Here is a 14,143-nt window from a genome sequence, read left to right as displayed (position 1 = left end):
GCAAAAGCTGGGCCTTCCCGGAGTGACAGCTGCAAAGATACTGGCGCAGGACCAGTTAAACGTGGTGGGTGGCTCCTGGTGGGTTTCCATTTCCTCTCTTCCTTCTCCACGCGGAGACAGGCCCCCTGCTCCCTCCTGTCGAGTGGCATTAATGTTGCTTGGTGCACTGAAAAGGTGATGCCTTTCTTCTTGGTTTCTCTGTCTTCTAAGACCAGCTCCTGAGGGGAACTGTGAAACCAGAGCAACACTCTCTTTCGTGCCTCCTGGGGTGGCTTTGGGCTTACAGGGCAGTGAAGCCGTCCGTGGTGGTGTTCCTGCCCTGCTTGTGTGTGGTGACACCTCTGTATTGGAGCAGGCTGGAAACTTGAGAACTAGCGTGTGCCAAGATGAAGCCAGCCCCCAGCTTTTTTTTCTTTTCTGCCCTCAGTGCAGCTGGGGCTTCTTGGCGCACCTGAGCAGAATGTCACAACCTGTTTCCAACAAAACTCAGCTAGAGAGGCAAGCTTCAGGGCAGACATGAGAAGAGTGGGCTGTGGAGAGTTGACACCTCATGTGAAGTCCTTAAAAAGGCACCGAACTTAGGATCATCACCCAAGTGAGATGAGGAATCAATTCACAACTCGGGAGTTGTACATTCTGATATGGACCCTGTGCCTAGAGTAGGGGATATGAAGAGTTTGGGCTGTAAAGTCAGGCTTCCTGGGTTCAGGGTTCGAACATATACTAGCTTTTTGTCCCGGAACCAGTTGCTCTCTCTCCTACTTTCCTTATGTACAAGAAGGGGATGATAATGGTTCCTACCTCATGGGACTGTTGTATTAAAGGAGTTACTGAGCCTACCATGTAGCAAGTACTTACTGAGTATCAGGTGTTGATGATCAGATTCATCTTTCTCATTATGTCACCTTCAGTTGTTTAAAGTACAATGTCTTTTGGACCTGATGTAAGCAGCTGCTAAGATAAATGTTTATGCAGACCAAGCCCTACAGGGAGACTGGGGTGGGAGTCCTTAACCCCGCCCCCTTATAAAAGGCTGCTGTGGTGCCCTGGTCCCTCCCAGTCTTGCTTCCCACAGAGGAGGCTCGGTGATGAGACTGCTGTGTTTTCACTTGTTCAGACATACAGTTTCATTGGACCTCCCTTTAGATTCTTCACTCAATGATGAATTGTTTCCAGGTAGGTCTTCTGTGGGTCTCTCCTCACCACTTCTTTTCTCTCTGGGGGGCTCTAACTGATCCTTCCCAGTCCCAACTCCATTTGATCCCAAATGGAGTTGTAGTAAGAAGAAGTGACAGTTGCGTCTTTTTTTTTTTTTTTTTTAAGCAGGTCATCTGGCATATTTTAAACAGGCTGATGTGTGTCACAGAAACAGTGATAGAAGATACATCCTTCTAGGTAAGGCTTGTGCAAACCAGGACCTAGTACTGAGTCTGGATTTGTTTCATCCAGCAGACAAGAAAGGACCCAGCAGAGCAGGAAAAACCTTGTTGCAAATCCTTGTGTGATTGAGAAATAAACACCTTCTCTTTCCCCCACACTTCTTGTGCCAGTTTTAGATATAGGGGTCGTGGAAAATACTCCCATCCCTCTACTTGTCTTTTACCCCCGAGGTTTTATTGTCCATTGGCAGTTTAATGTGAGTTCCCGTTTGTTTTAATTTCACTTCGTGTGAATTCCTGCCATAGTGATTCTTGATCAGCTTGCTGAGGGCTTGTCACCTTAGCTACACAGCGTGTCTGGTTCAGAGATAGTAAAGCTTGTTTGGCTGGTATGTTGTAATTTTTTAAATGTATTAGCTGCTACCAAGCATGAGGAAATGTCCCTTGTTGATAGTCTTCTGATTTTGGCCAGGCTAATGGATTTAAGTTCTGTAAGTGAAAGGTTTTTGGGGGGTAGATTTTCTGTTTGAAAAGCCTGAGGAACTTTCTAAAGAGGAAGCATTTGTTAGTAGAAACCAAATGTGCCCTCTAGAAATGTGACTTGTATGGATGCAGATTGGCCTAAATCATCAAATCTTAATTTCATTTGTGAATAGTGCTGTAAAATATTCCATGAAAGAAATGCCGTGTGTCAAATAGATCACATTTTGTTCCTGGAAATGGCCATCTGTTGAGGATCTCTGTGTTAGTGTTGGCACATATTATGTGCAGGTGTGTAACTGAGTGAGGGGAGTCGCTGTCCCCAAGGAACTCAGTGGTTTCTTGTGGGCATAACATTGGTAAAGATGAAACTATCTCAATACAGTGTGGTATCCACACGGATAAAGATTGAGCAAAATCTCAGAAGCAGTACAGTAAACTGATGATCACAGCAGGATGTTTCTTTAATTTGCATTTGATTCAAGTTTGATTCTTTTATTTTCTATGATTGTAGTCAGAAGAGCTTAGAACTGAGGTCTATGCTATTGGGTGTCTCTCCAGCTAAGCTTGAGTCTAATGGTGCCATTGAACAAATTGTTGTGTTTCTTGGGACTGTAGTTTCTTTCTCAACTTGTAGAACTAATGTGTATGTATATTTGGTTGTCAGAAACTTCCTTAGTGAGTAGTAGTTCTTAGACTCTTTCCTTGAGTATTTAACTACTTTGTTTGAAACTGTGTTGAATTTACCAGATATTACCATTTCAGCATCCATTGAACAACCCCAGGATGCTATTGGGCACCACTGTGAGTGCCAGATTTCAATTCTTTTAAATAGAAGTCACCTCGATATGAAGGAAAAATAAAATTACTAGAAATTTGTAATAAAGCTGGAGGACATTTATAGAAATCATTTTATATTGGAAAGTCAGTTACTTATTTGAGGCAGGCATTTTTAGAAGTTGAAAACAGTTTTTAAACATTATTTAAAAATATGTAAAACTCAAAATTTGAGAGAAGAGATGACTGTGTCTCTTCCTCTGTTACTCCTTCCCATTGCAAAGATAATTGGAGACTCTGAGTTAATGAATCAGCTAGGAGAGGTTAAGGTCATGTTGTGAGCATCTACACTGATAATCGTCAGATTTAGAAATTGCAGCCTGAAGTGGGCTGGGTTAATGTTTAAAAAAACATTCTGTTCTTCTGGCCTCTTAGGTCTAACATGAAGGAGTTTGTGTTGGGTCAGGACCTGACAATTAGGTCTACAGATTCTTCTCTGTTTCTCTTGGAATCATATGGGAAAACAAAGCTGAAAGCCAGTATTTTGTTAGAATTAAATCTTCCCTGGTGGCTCAGACGGTAAAGCGTCTGCCTATAATGCGGGAGACCCAGGTTCAATCCCTGGGTCGGGAAGCTCTCCTGGAGAAGGCAATGGCAACCCACTCCAGTATTCTTGCCTGGAAAATCCCATGGATGGAGGAGCCTGGTATGCTATAGTCCATGGGGTCGAAAAGAGTCGGACAGGACTGAGTGACTTCACTTTCACTGAAGACTGTGATACCCGCTTCTGGATATCAGCTTTGTGTGTTCCAGTTCACCCAAACAATAAAACCTAGTTATTTTTCAGTAATGTGGAATTTTGGTGTGTTTGGGTAGCAACTGAAAGTTTTTATTCTCTTAAGCAATTAAGAGAAAACTCCCTAAATTTCTCTAAACAAGAAAGTTCACATGTCTTTTTTCACCCTACACTGGGCCTAGTCTGTCTAGTTAGTTTTAATGAGTTGAAGTTTTATGATGGTATTGAATTCTTTGGTATCATCAGAAAGGTATCTCTCGGTGGTTTTATCTCTGGCCTACCCACGGAGCCAGCCCAAAGCAAACCAACTGGGAGAGTTGTAGAAGTTAACTTTGAGTCTAGTTAACTTTTCTGGCCTAAATATTTTAATGCAGTTTCTTATAATAAACCTTCGTTTGTGGTGAAACCCAATGCTCATTTAAGGGTTTGAAAGGCCTTGCTGATCTTTTCAAAGAAGAGGCCACCCAAAAAATGAACCAGGAAAAAAATGTCTTCAGGCAGATAAATTCTGTGTCAGCACTAAAGGCTGTTTGGAATGTTTCTGTTCTGGGATTGTGGCTTAGAATTTTGGGGGTGTCACAAGTCCTCTATATGGAATTTTGCCACAATTCTGAGAATGATTTTTTGCCATGGATAGTTTGAAGAGGGAGAGAGGAACGCTATTGGTTGTTTTAGCTTTCCATTCACAGGTCCAACTTTCCTTCTCCCCATCAAGTTCTGATTCTGCTTTCAGAACCTTCAAATGCTTTCAGGTAGCTCAGACGTGGGACTGTCTTTCTGCTGCTGCTGCTAAGTCGCTTCAGTCGTGTCCGACTCTGTGCGACCCCAGAGACGGCAGCCCACCAGGCTCCCCTGTCCCTGGGATTCTCCAGGCAACAACACTGGAGTGGGTTGCCATTTCCTTCTCCAGTGCATGAAAGTGAAAAGTGAAAGGGAAGTCGCTCAGTCATGCCCGACTCTTAGCGACCCCACGGACTGCAGCCTACCAGGCTCCTCCATCCCTGGGATTTTCCAGGCAAGAGTACTGGAGTGGGGTGCCATTGCCTTCTCTGAAATTTCAGGCATGCAGAAAAATATGCAAACTAATAGAGTGGCCACTCAGTGTCTACACCCTGTGAAGAAATAAAATATTACAAATATGAGTGAGCATTTCCCCATCCCCTTGCTACCAGACAGTGACCGCTGTTCTGAATTTATCATGTGTTTATCATGTGTTTCTACACCTTTCCTAGATATGTAGGTATTCATACACTACATATTGTATTGCTTCCTCACGTTTTAAACATGCTCTTGTAATACTGAACAACTTCAAAGTTGCTTTTAAGTTATGATTTTGAGGTTTATTGATGCAAGCATGTAATCTAGGTTGTTTTTAACTACTGTATAATATTCCATCACACAGATGGGTTATATTTATTCATTTTTCCGTTAGTTTTAGAATTTTGTCTGTGTGCCATGACCGTTTGGAACTTGTCTCCCTCTGCGTCTGTTCAGTTTTTCTCTGTGGTGTACCTACCTAGAAGGGAAATTGTGGGTCAGAGGAAGTGGGCATCTTGACTCTAATATATGACCTGATTTCTCTTCAAAGCAGTTGTACCAATTTACATTTCATCTGGCAGGTTTGAGAGTTTCAGTTGCTTCATGTGCTTGCAGACACTCAAAATTGTTAAAGTTTTGCCAGTCTGATGGGTGTGAAATGATATCATTGTGATTTAAAATGTGCAATTTCTAATTTTCTAATGAGGCCAAACATCTTTTCATGTGTTTGTTGTGCTTTCTTTTTAATTTTATTTTCAAAAATTGCTGATTGAAATATAGTTGATTTACAGTGTTGTGTTAGTTTCAGTTATACATATGTGTGTACACACACACACATTATTAGGAATTCCCAGATGGCTCAGTGGTAAAGTATCCACTGCCGGTGCATGAGACGCAGGAGATGCAGGTTCAGTCTCTGGGTGGGAAAGATCTCCTGGAGGAGGAAATGGCAATCCACTCCAGTATTTTTGCCAGGAAAATTCCATAGACAGAGGAGCCCGGCAGGCTACAGTCCATGGGGTTACAAAGAGTCAGACAGGACTGAGTAACTGAGCACGCACTCGGCACGCGTGCACACACACACACACATACATACATACATTGTTTTCTATTTTCCATTATAGGTTATTATAAGATATTGAGTATAGTTCCCTGTGCTGTGTGTAGTAGGTTCTTATTGGTGATCTATTTTATATACAATAGTGGGTATATGTTAATCCCAAACTCTTAATTTACCCTCCCCCCAACATGCACACACACTGTGCTGTGGGTTTGTTTGTTTGTTTGTTTTTTTGGCTGCATATGTGGGATCTTAGTTTCTTTACCAGGGTATGAACCCAGACTTCTGATTGTGGAAGTGCCGAGTCCTAACCCCTGGATCTCCAGGGAATTCCCTATACTGGATTGTTTTTAACCCCAGGGGCTCCAGAGAGGTTTTCCAGGGCATGAAAGTCAGACTGTGGTATTGGTTTTGTTTGCACATAGGGAAATAGAAAATGAAGGGGAACATGGGGGAGGCTGAAGGAAAAGTCAAGAAAGATAAGGATGGAATGGAAGATACTCAGATCAAGGAGATGTTAACAAGATGTGGAAAACTTGTAGCAAAAGGACTATAGAGTAGAATGAAGATGGTCCTAAGAGGAGAAATTTGGCATCTCTTAACTCTGCTAACCATTTCTGTTTAATTGAACCTGGCTCTGGTGTCGGGGCCAGCAGCAAGGCTGGATCTGTGGAGCTTTCCTGTTTACCCAGTTGCTTTTTGAAGTTGTTTTATTTAGAAAAGCAGTGTGAAGTTATGTTCTTCCTGAAATACGTTTCTTTGTCCTTCAGGGTTAGATACACTGTGCGGGAAACCAGTTTTCATCAGGATCTGCTCTTGCATATACTTGTGGAATTATGATCTCGAGCATTTAGGAAATGTCCCCTGCACCTTAATTTTCAGAGTATGAAGCAATGTCACCTTATGGTGACGTACCAGACACATATGTTTTTAAAAATTTGAGTAATAGTAACTTAAAAAAATATACTTGAGTGGTTCTTCAGTGTACAGTTGCACCCATGGGTGCATTCTTTTATTAAAAATTCAGCCTCTGGGTTTCTGCCCTCAGAGCTTTTGATTAAGTAGGTCCAAGGCAGGAAACCTGGAATCTGCATTTTAATAAATACTCCCTCTCCTTCTCACTCCCTCTTCCTTGTATCGCTGGTGAACTGAGGATCACAGTTTGAGAAATGTTTCTTTCCTTGGGTAATACTTACCTTTGGCTCCTGAAAAAAAATATATAGCTTGTAGAAACTATCTGCCACGTGAAAGTTTTTTTTGTAATATATATAAAATTATTTAAGGAAGTAATTTAACTTCAGGAGCTATAGATCATTGCCATTCTATAGATGTATTTCCTGATATTAAACAGCTAGAGTTGTATTGCTTCATGTTCTTAGAACAGGGATTCCTTACCCTGACTATATATTACATCCCCTGTGAAGCATTTGAAAGAATTTTAAAGAAATTAAATCACAAAACATTAGCACCCAAAAATGTATGGGGAAAAAATGTAATTTAGTATATATTAGATACCCAAATTCTAACCTTCAGATTTAGCAGACTTTAATTGTATTTGGTTAAGATCTTTTTTCAGATCTACTAAGTACCTTAGAAAAAACCACTAACCACCACTTTCTCTTTCCTCTCCCCTCCTCCTAGAACTAGCCATTTTCCTGAAGATGGTGTGTGTTTGCCATGCATGTCTTTATGCTTCATATTTATGAATCCATATATGGCATGTATAAAATTATGTAGCCTTTTGGAACTATCTTTTTCCCCTCAACAATTATATTCTAGAATATATCAACACATACAGGAGACACAGGAGATGCAGGTTTGATCCCTGGGTTGGAAAAATCCACTGTGGTAGGAAATGGCAACCTACTCCAGTATTCTTGCCTGGAAAATTCCACAGACAGAGGAACCTGGCTTTGAGTCCATGGGGTCTCAAAGAGTTGGACACGACTGAGCACACATACATCTATTTTCTATTTGTTTATGCATCCCGAGGGCTCTTTAACAGTATTCTTTATTTAACCATGGTTTACTTGTTCATTCCCTTATCTAAAGACAGTTGAATGGTTTCCCAGATTTCTGTCTGGAAGCATTGCTGCAGTGAGTGTTCTTGTTCCCGTCTTCTTTGCACACATGCTTCCATTTCTCCAGGATATAGTCCTGGAAATGGAAATGCTGCTCTTAGGATACGCTTGCCTGCAGCTTTCCTAGATACTGTCAACTTATTCTCCAAGGTAGGTGCATGAATTGGAGCTTTTCTGATAAGCAGCATCTAGGGTTTCAGTCTCAGTTTCTGACTGTATAGAGATGTAGGTGGGTCTGGGATGGGGTTTGGGCATCTGTTGTTTTTTTTTTTGCCTTTTTTTTGTTAAGTGCCACCTTTGATTATGGTGAGCACCCAAGGTTGAAAAACCACTATGTTAGACTGGCAACCCATGAGGGCAGGACCTGTGCTTATGTTATTCACCGTGGATTTCCCAGCATTCAGCACAGTGTAGTAGATGCACAAAAAATAACTATTGGATAAATGAATGAAGAGATGCAGCGTGGGAGAATGGAAGGACTGCCTTGCAGTAAAGCAGTGCTCTTCAGATTGTCTTGTCCCCAGAAATTACCTGGGGAGCTTGTTTAAAATGCAGATTCTGATCCAGTATGTCAGGAGTGGGCTGACATTTTGCCTTTCTGGGGCCCTCTCTCGTGACCAGATGCTCTTGGTTTGGGGAGCACACTTAAGACCCTAGGAAGAAAAGGAAAACAAATTTTTTTTTTCCCCATACAACTCTAAAGTGGAGCAGTTTGGGTTTGAAATCCTGCTTGATAAATCTCAGAGCCTGTTTCCCCATCTCTTTACAACACAAAAAGACATGATGAAAAACCCTCCTCACAGCTTTTTTTTTTTTTTTTTTTTTGAGACTCAAAGGCTATCTCGCTTATGGAAGCATTTTGAACCATGATGCCCTCACACATATTACTTTTCATAATTCTCTTTTAGTGAATTGAACATTTTCTTTAGTTTGATCAAAGCACAGAGCTGTTGACATTGCAGGAGCCAGTGGGATCCTTTAACTCTGACCTGCCGTCTACATTTAGTGGGCATGTGGGGAACAATAGGATTGGACAAAGAGGTTGGGCAAGAGCAGAGGCAACATTCACCAGATGGTGCAGTTCTGACTGCGGGTGCTGGGGAAGTGGGGTTCCTTCTCACTGTTTCTGGGGCGACAAGGGCTAGAGAGAGGTCACAGGTCTCTCCCAGTTGGCTCTCCAGTTTGCTGGCCAGGTCAGATACTTAGAGAGGGCACGCTCAAAATAATTACCTGGTATTAACTGGTCTACTATACGTGTAATCAGAACTATTCAGGGTCAAACCTTGATAGAAGGTTTCAAGTTGCTTTGGTAACAGGGGTCCTGCCTCGGGCATCTGAGCGAGGCTGGGTGGTGTGAAGGGCAGATGGAAATGAAATAAATACAAATAAGGCGACATTCAGAAGCCATGTGTGTTGTGTGCTGGAGTATTCCTGAGTTTCTCTTCCTCTAGATAAAAACGGTGGGTTGGATCCACTTCCTTAGACCCATGATTCGTGAATGTCAGTTTGTTTTCCTTCATGGTTTTCATTATATCTGTGAACCACCTGAACTTATTTATTTAGCAGTTGTCCTTAAATCTGTTCAGCTTCTTTTAATTCAGTCTCATTTTGTGCTAAGACATCTGTGAAGTAATGGGTTTGATGAGCTAGTTATATGCTTTTTAAATACATATCAAGTATAATTGCTAAAGTTAAAAAAATGTTCATATTCGTGCCACCTAAGATTATTTCTCCTTCTTTGGGCATTCATGGTCTGTGGTTTGGGAGACATTGGCTCAGAGAAGAAGTTCTTTATGGTGGTTCATGTAACTGGCTCTTGGAGTGACACTGTTAAACTGGTTTGCAGGTTGTGGGCTGGTGAGCTTCCTCCAGAGACAGGTCAGTGTGTGGATGGGATCTGGTTGGTTAGGTGTGAGAGCTCTCCATGCTCCACCCTCTCAAGAGACTCTGCTTCTCATCCACAGGATGTGGGTCACGAGAGCACCTCCCTCCCTGGGGCATTGCGGGGCGTAAGTGGCATCATTTGTGTGTAGTGCTTGGCCCAGAACCTGGCCATTTTATTTTATTGCTGTTTTCTTCTACTGCCCCCTCCTTCCGACTAGCAAAGGAATCCACAGGATGTAGTGTAAAGAGCCCTGAACTTGGGATCCAAGGTCCTGAGTTCCAGTCCTGATCCTGCTACTTTGTAGCTTTGTGATGCTGGGCAGGTGAGTTAGGTCTCTGGGTCTGTAAGATGCTAAGAGCCATTCCTTCTGGTGAGTAGCGCTAAAGAAAGAGATGAGCAGACTTGTAAACTCACTAGGGCTTCCAGTCAGAGGCAGGCCCGGGGAGGGGACGTGCATGGAGCGGACAAAAGGAGGAAGAAGCTGTGATTTCCTACTGAGATGTTGGAAGACACAGGGCTGCTGGTGTGTGGCAAAGCTTTTATAATCATCAGTCAGGATGCTGTGTTTTCCCTTTCCTAGTAACGAGCACGCGTGATGCAGTAAACGATTTTCAGTCATCTGATAAGCCAACAAACATACCCTTTTGTGTTATCTGGTGTACAGAGGCATTCTTAACAAAAACATGAAGTGGCTAAGCTCAGTTTCTTTCTTTTTAAAAGTTTTGAAATAAAGTTTTTGAAAAGGGAGTATGAATTACTGGTAGAAAAAAATTTCAGATTGTACAAAAGGATATACTGTGTTGCAGTTATTTCCACCCTCCGATTCTTGTCTGTGGCATTCATCAGTATTTGCCATTTCTTCCTCTTGTATTCAGTGATGTCTTCTTATGCATATACAAGCAAGTATGTTTTGTTTCTCTCCTAGTTTTTAAAAACACAAATAGTGCTTGTAGCATATACGGAACAGTCTGGACCTGCCCTTTGCTTTTTGTATCTTGGAGTGGGGTCTGTGCCACTGTGTGAAGAGCACCCTCATTCTCTTTTTATGGCTGCAGAGTATTCAGTTGCCTGAACGTATTGAATTCACTTAACCAGCCCCTACGGATGGGCATGGAGGTAGTTTTCCATGCCTTTTTTACAAACAAGGCTGCAGGGAACAACTTTGTGCCTACATCATTTTGTGTATATGGGGGTGTATCTGTCAGCTGACTTCCTTGCTGTGCATCTGTATTTGTAACTTTGATGAGTTTTGCCAAATTGCCCTCTACTATCAATGGGTGCGACTGTTGCTGCCCCAGCCTTGCCAAAGTAGGGTGCTATCCAAAAGCCTTTTGATCTTTGCCAATAGGAGGGAAATGGTGTCTTAGTATATTTTTAGTTTGCATCTCTCATATAAAGAGTGAGCTTGAGCAGCTATTCACACATTTCAGAAAACAAGCTCAATTTCACTCAGCTGTTTTGCTGTTGGCAATTATTTTCCAAGTCTGTAGGGAAGGACCAGTTTTATTTTTATTTTCAATCTGTCACAGACTGATATTTTTGTAAACTACAATAAAAAATTAATTGCAAAATGGAATAAAAACCCCAAAGATACATAAAACACCAACTTTAGAGTTTTTTTTTTTTTGTCGTTTTTGTTGTTGTTACTAAACTCAACAGAAAGGAAATTACTCTGTGCGTTCATTATACATGTTTTCAGTTTCTGAACTTTGCTCCTGGCAGAGGGTTAATAACACTTTGAGTAATGCTGCTGGGAAGACCTCCTTGTTCCCTCTGCTTTCTCCCATTGCAACACTGTCTGGGAATGGGGGAGGAGTCCACAGAATTTTGTATTTTATGTTTCATAATGAGTACATTACAGGGTGTTTCCAGTGCACTTGACTAAAGTATCTCTGAGAGGGCAATACTGATTCAAGGGCAGGAGTCTGTGCTGTCAAGTGGGGGTACTGGGTTTTAAAGACCTTGAGCTTGCGCTAGAGAGAGTGAGGAAAGTACTTGAGGTCACCCTATTAATTAAATTTGCAGAGTTGGCCTCTTTGACCAGGATTCCTGTGCCACCTGATGGTCAAGGAGGTAACTTGGTGCCTTTGCAGAACTTTGGATTTAGAATGAGGTTCTTCCACAATTCTAAAACACGCATGTGTTCATTGCAGCAGTATTTACAACAGCCAGAACATGGAAGCGACCTAGATGTCCATCGACAGATGAATAAGTTGTACATATATACAATGGAATGTTACTCCATAAAAAGGGATGAATTTGAGTTGGTTTTAGTCAGGTGGGTGAATTTAGAGCCTGTTATACAGAGTGAAGTAAGTCAGAAAGAGAAAAACATATATCTTATATTAATGCATATATACGGAATCTAGGAAAACTACTGATGACCCTAATTGCAGGGCAGCGATAGAGATGCAGACAGAGAACAGGCTAGTGGACACAGCTGGGGAAGGAGAGGGTGGATGAACTGAGGGAGTAGCATGGAAACATACCCATTACCATATGTAAAATAGACAGCCAGTGGGAATTTGCTCTATGACAACCTAGAGGGGTGGGATAGGGTGGAGGATGGGAAGGATGTCCAAGAAGGAGGGGACATATGTATACCTATGGCTGATTCGTGTTGATGTATGGCAGAAACCAATACAACATTGTAAAGCAGTTATCCTCCAATTAAAAATAAATAAATTTAAAATAATAATAAAGCGAAAAAAAGAAGGAGGTTCTTGTTTCTAACTCACTGAATTCAGGGACTGGATAAATAGTTTCTCTTTCCCATTCTGCTGGAAGACAGACCCAGTCCCAGTTTTCTTTGTTCTACTTTTGAGTTGAAATTTTGCCTTTGCCTGAGGACTTTGTTGTGCTGTCTCTAGCCACGAGAAGAATTGTTTCACAGGCCGGAGTCTCCCGCTGCTCTTTACTGTCCTTCCTATGACGACTTGGGGTCATTATGTATCCCAGGGTCGTCGTCTTCAGTTACAGGCATTTTTGCTTCTGTGTTATGGTCATTAAGTGAAGTCACACTGAGGTTTTTTTCCAGCATTGTTTCTCCCTCCCCAGAAAGGCATGGAAGTGATATGCTCTCCTGGTGTAGAATGAAAATGCCCATCACTGCCTTCTCCTGAATGCCTTTTTCCTTGGGGGAGTCTGGAGGGAGGTGCAGGAGCACTGTTGAACCGGGAGTTGGCATTGTGATGGTAAATAAGATTGTGGGTTTGCAGCTGACCTCTGCCTCATACTAACACTTGACCTTGGCAATTTACTGAACCTCCGTTAACTTCATTTCCCTTACCTATGAAATGGAGGTGGTGAGTCCGAGTGAGTGCCTTGTCTGGAGGGAGAGTGTCGGTATTGCTCAGTGGGACCAGGTGACGTGTCTGTTCTCTGAGGAGGACGGATGGCATCTGAACTCCTCTGGGTACAGCGCACTGGTGGTTAGGTGATGTGTGAGGGCCAGCAGCCAACGAGGATGCAGTCAGAACCAGTCATGGCCCTCTGCCCAGACCCTCCATCTGCAGCTAAGGAATTACTCAAAGTCTGAATGGGTAGATCATTTTCCCTGCCTTGTGGTCAGAAGCTCAGGCTCTGGAGCCAAGTGGCCTGGGGTTGAGTCCTGGCTCTGCCCTTACTGGCGGAGTGGAATGGGACAATAAGTGGAATGGCTTTGGCTGGTTGACAGTGGAGTTGATGAGTACAGAGGTGTGAAATTTTCTGAACCACAAGCGGCACATACTGCTTATTACCCTTTTACCAAGTTGATTCAGTCAGCAACTTTAGTAAGTGCCTTTTCATGTCAAGTGTTCTGTAGGGTCCAGGTAGACCCATCAGACACAGTCCTGTCCTCAGAGTTTATGGTCCAGTGTAGGACTTGGCAGGGTTGTTGGTAAAGGGCTCGATGGTAAATACTTTAGGCTTTGTGGGCCACGTGTCTCTGTCGCAGCTACTCAACTCTGCTGTTGTATTGTGAAAATAGCTACAATAAGTAAATGAGTGGTCATGGCTGTGTTCCGATAAAACTTTATTTACAAAAACAGTGGGCCACATCTGGCCCAGGGACTGTCATTTGCCAATCTGTGGTCCAGTGGGAAGACAGATGTTAAAGACATCAGCCCCAAATAAATATATTATTACAGATTATGATTAGTTGCATGAAGAGTGACACAGGATTCTGTGAGAGGGAAGGGTCAGAGAAGATAGCTTTGAAGAAGTGATGTTAAAGCCAAATGCTAAGGAGGGGTGGTGGGGGTTGGGGGAGAGGGGACAGCGCTGAGGGGCCAGAGAACTGGCTGCACCAGTTCTGAGCCAAGAGGCACAGAATTGCAGTCTGCATTTATGTCTATATAGAGGCATGACAGAGGCTTTGCCACTTTCTTTGGCTAAGAAAAAAAATGACAAGTTTTTCCCCTGATACATAATTCACACCATTTCTCCCCACTTACCCCTCCCAAATAGTCCCAGTACTGAGAGATAAGCTGTATTAATATATTAACATATTTTATTCTGAATACTTCTGGTGGGTCCTTTCTCTCTGGCTTCCTTTTCTTTTTTAAATTGTCAATATCTGTCCATGTTAGGGAAGTAAGAATGCACGTTATTCCATTATTAGATGTAAAATGGTTTACTCCTTAGAACTCATTTCTACTTTTTGAT

At 42.3% G+C, this 14,143-nt stretch overlaps 1 protein-coding gene across 2 annotated transcripts in view; it reads left to right on the top strand.

Annotated features, from left to right (window-relative positions):
• The window catches only part of USP46 (ubiquitin specific peptidase 46), a 76,912-nt gene that overhangs the window by 1,684 nt on the left and 61,085 nt on the right, over window positions 1-14,143 (top strand). Inside the window, exon 1 of one of the 2 annotated variants that reach the window (XM_027544494.1) lies at window positions 1,147-1,176. The exons of the other annotated variant lie outside the window; for it this stretch is intronic. Coding sequence (XP_027400295.1) covers window positions 1,159-1,176 — 18 coding nt within the window. The 5' untranslated portion in view covers window positions 1,147-1,158. Of the gene's footprint in view, window positions 1-1,146; window positions 1,177-14,143 lie in introns of those variants that run through there. 2 annotated transcript variants of the gene reach the window in all.

Source organism: Bos indicus x Bos taurus, chromosome 6 (assembly GCF_003369695.1).
Source record: "Bos indicus x Bos taurus breed Angus x Brahman F1 hybrid chromosome 6, Bos_hybrid_MaternalHap_v2.0, whole genome shotgun sequence".
NCBI classification, from domain to species: Eukaryota; Metazoa; Chordata; class Mammalia; order Artiodactyla; family Bovidae; genus Bos; species Bos indicus x Bos taurus.
This window is presented reverse-complemented; position numbering and strand designations above follow the sequence as displayed.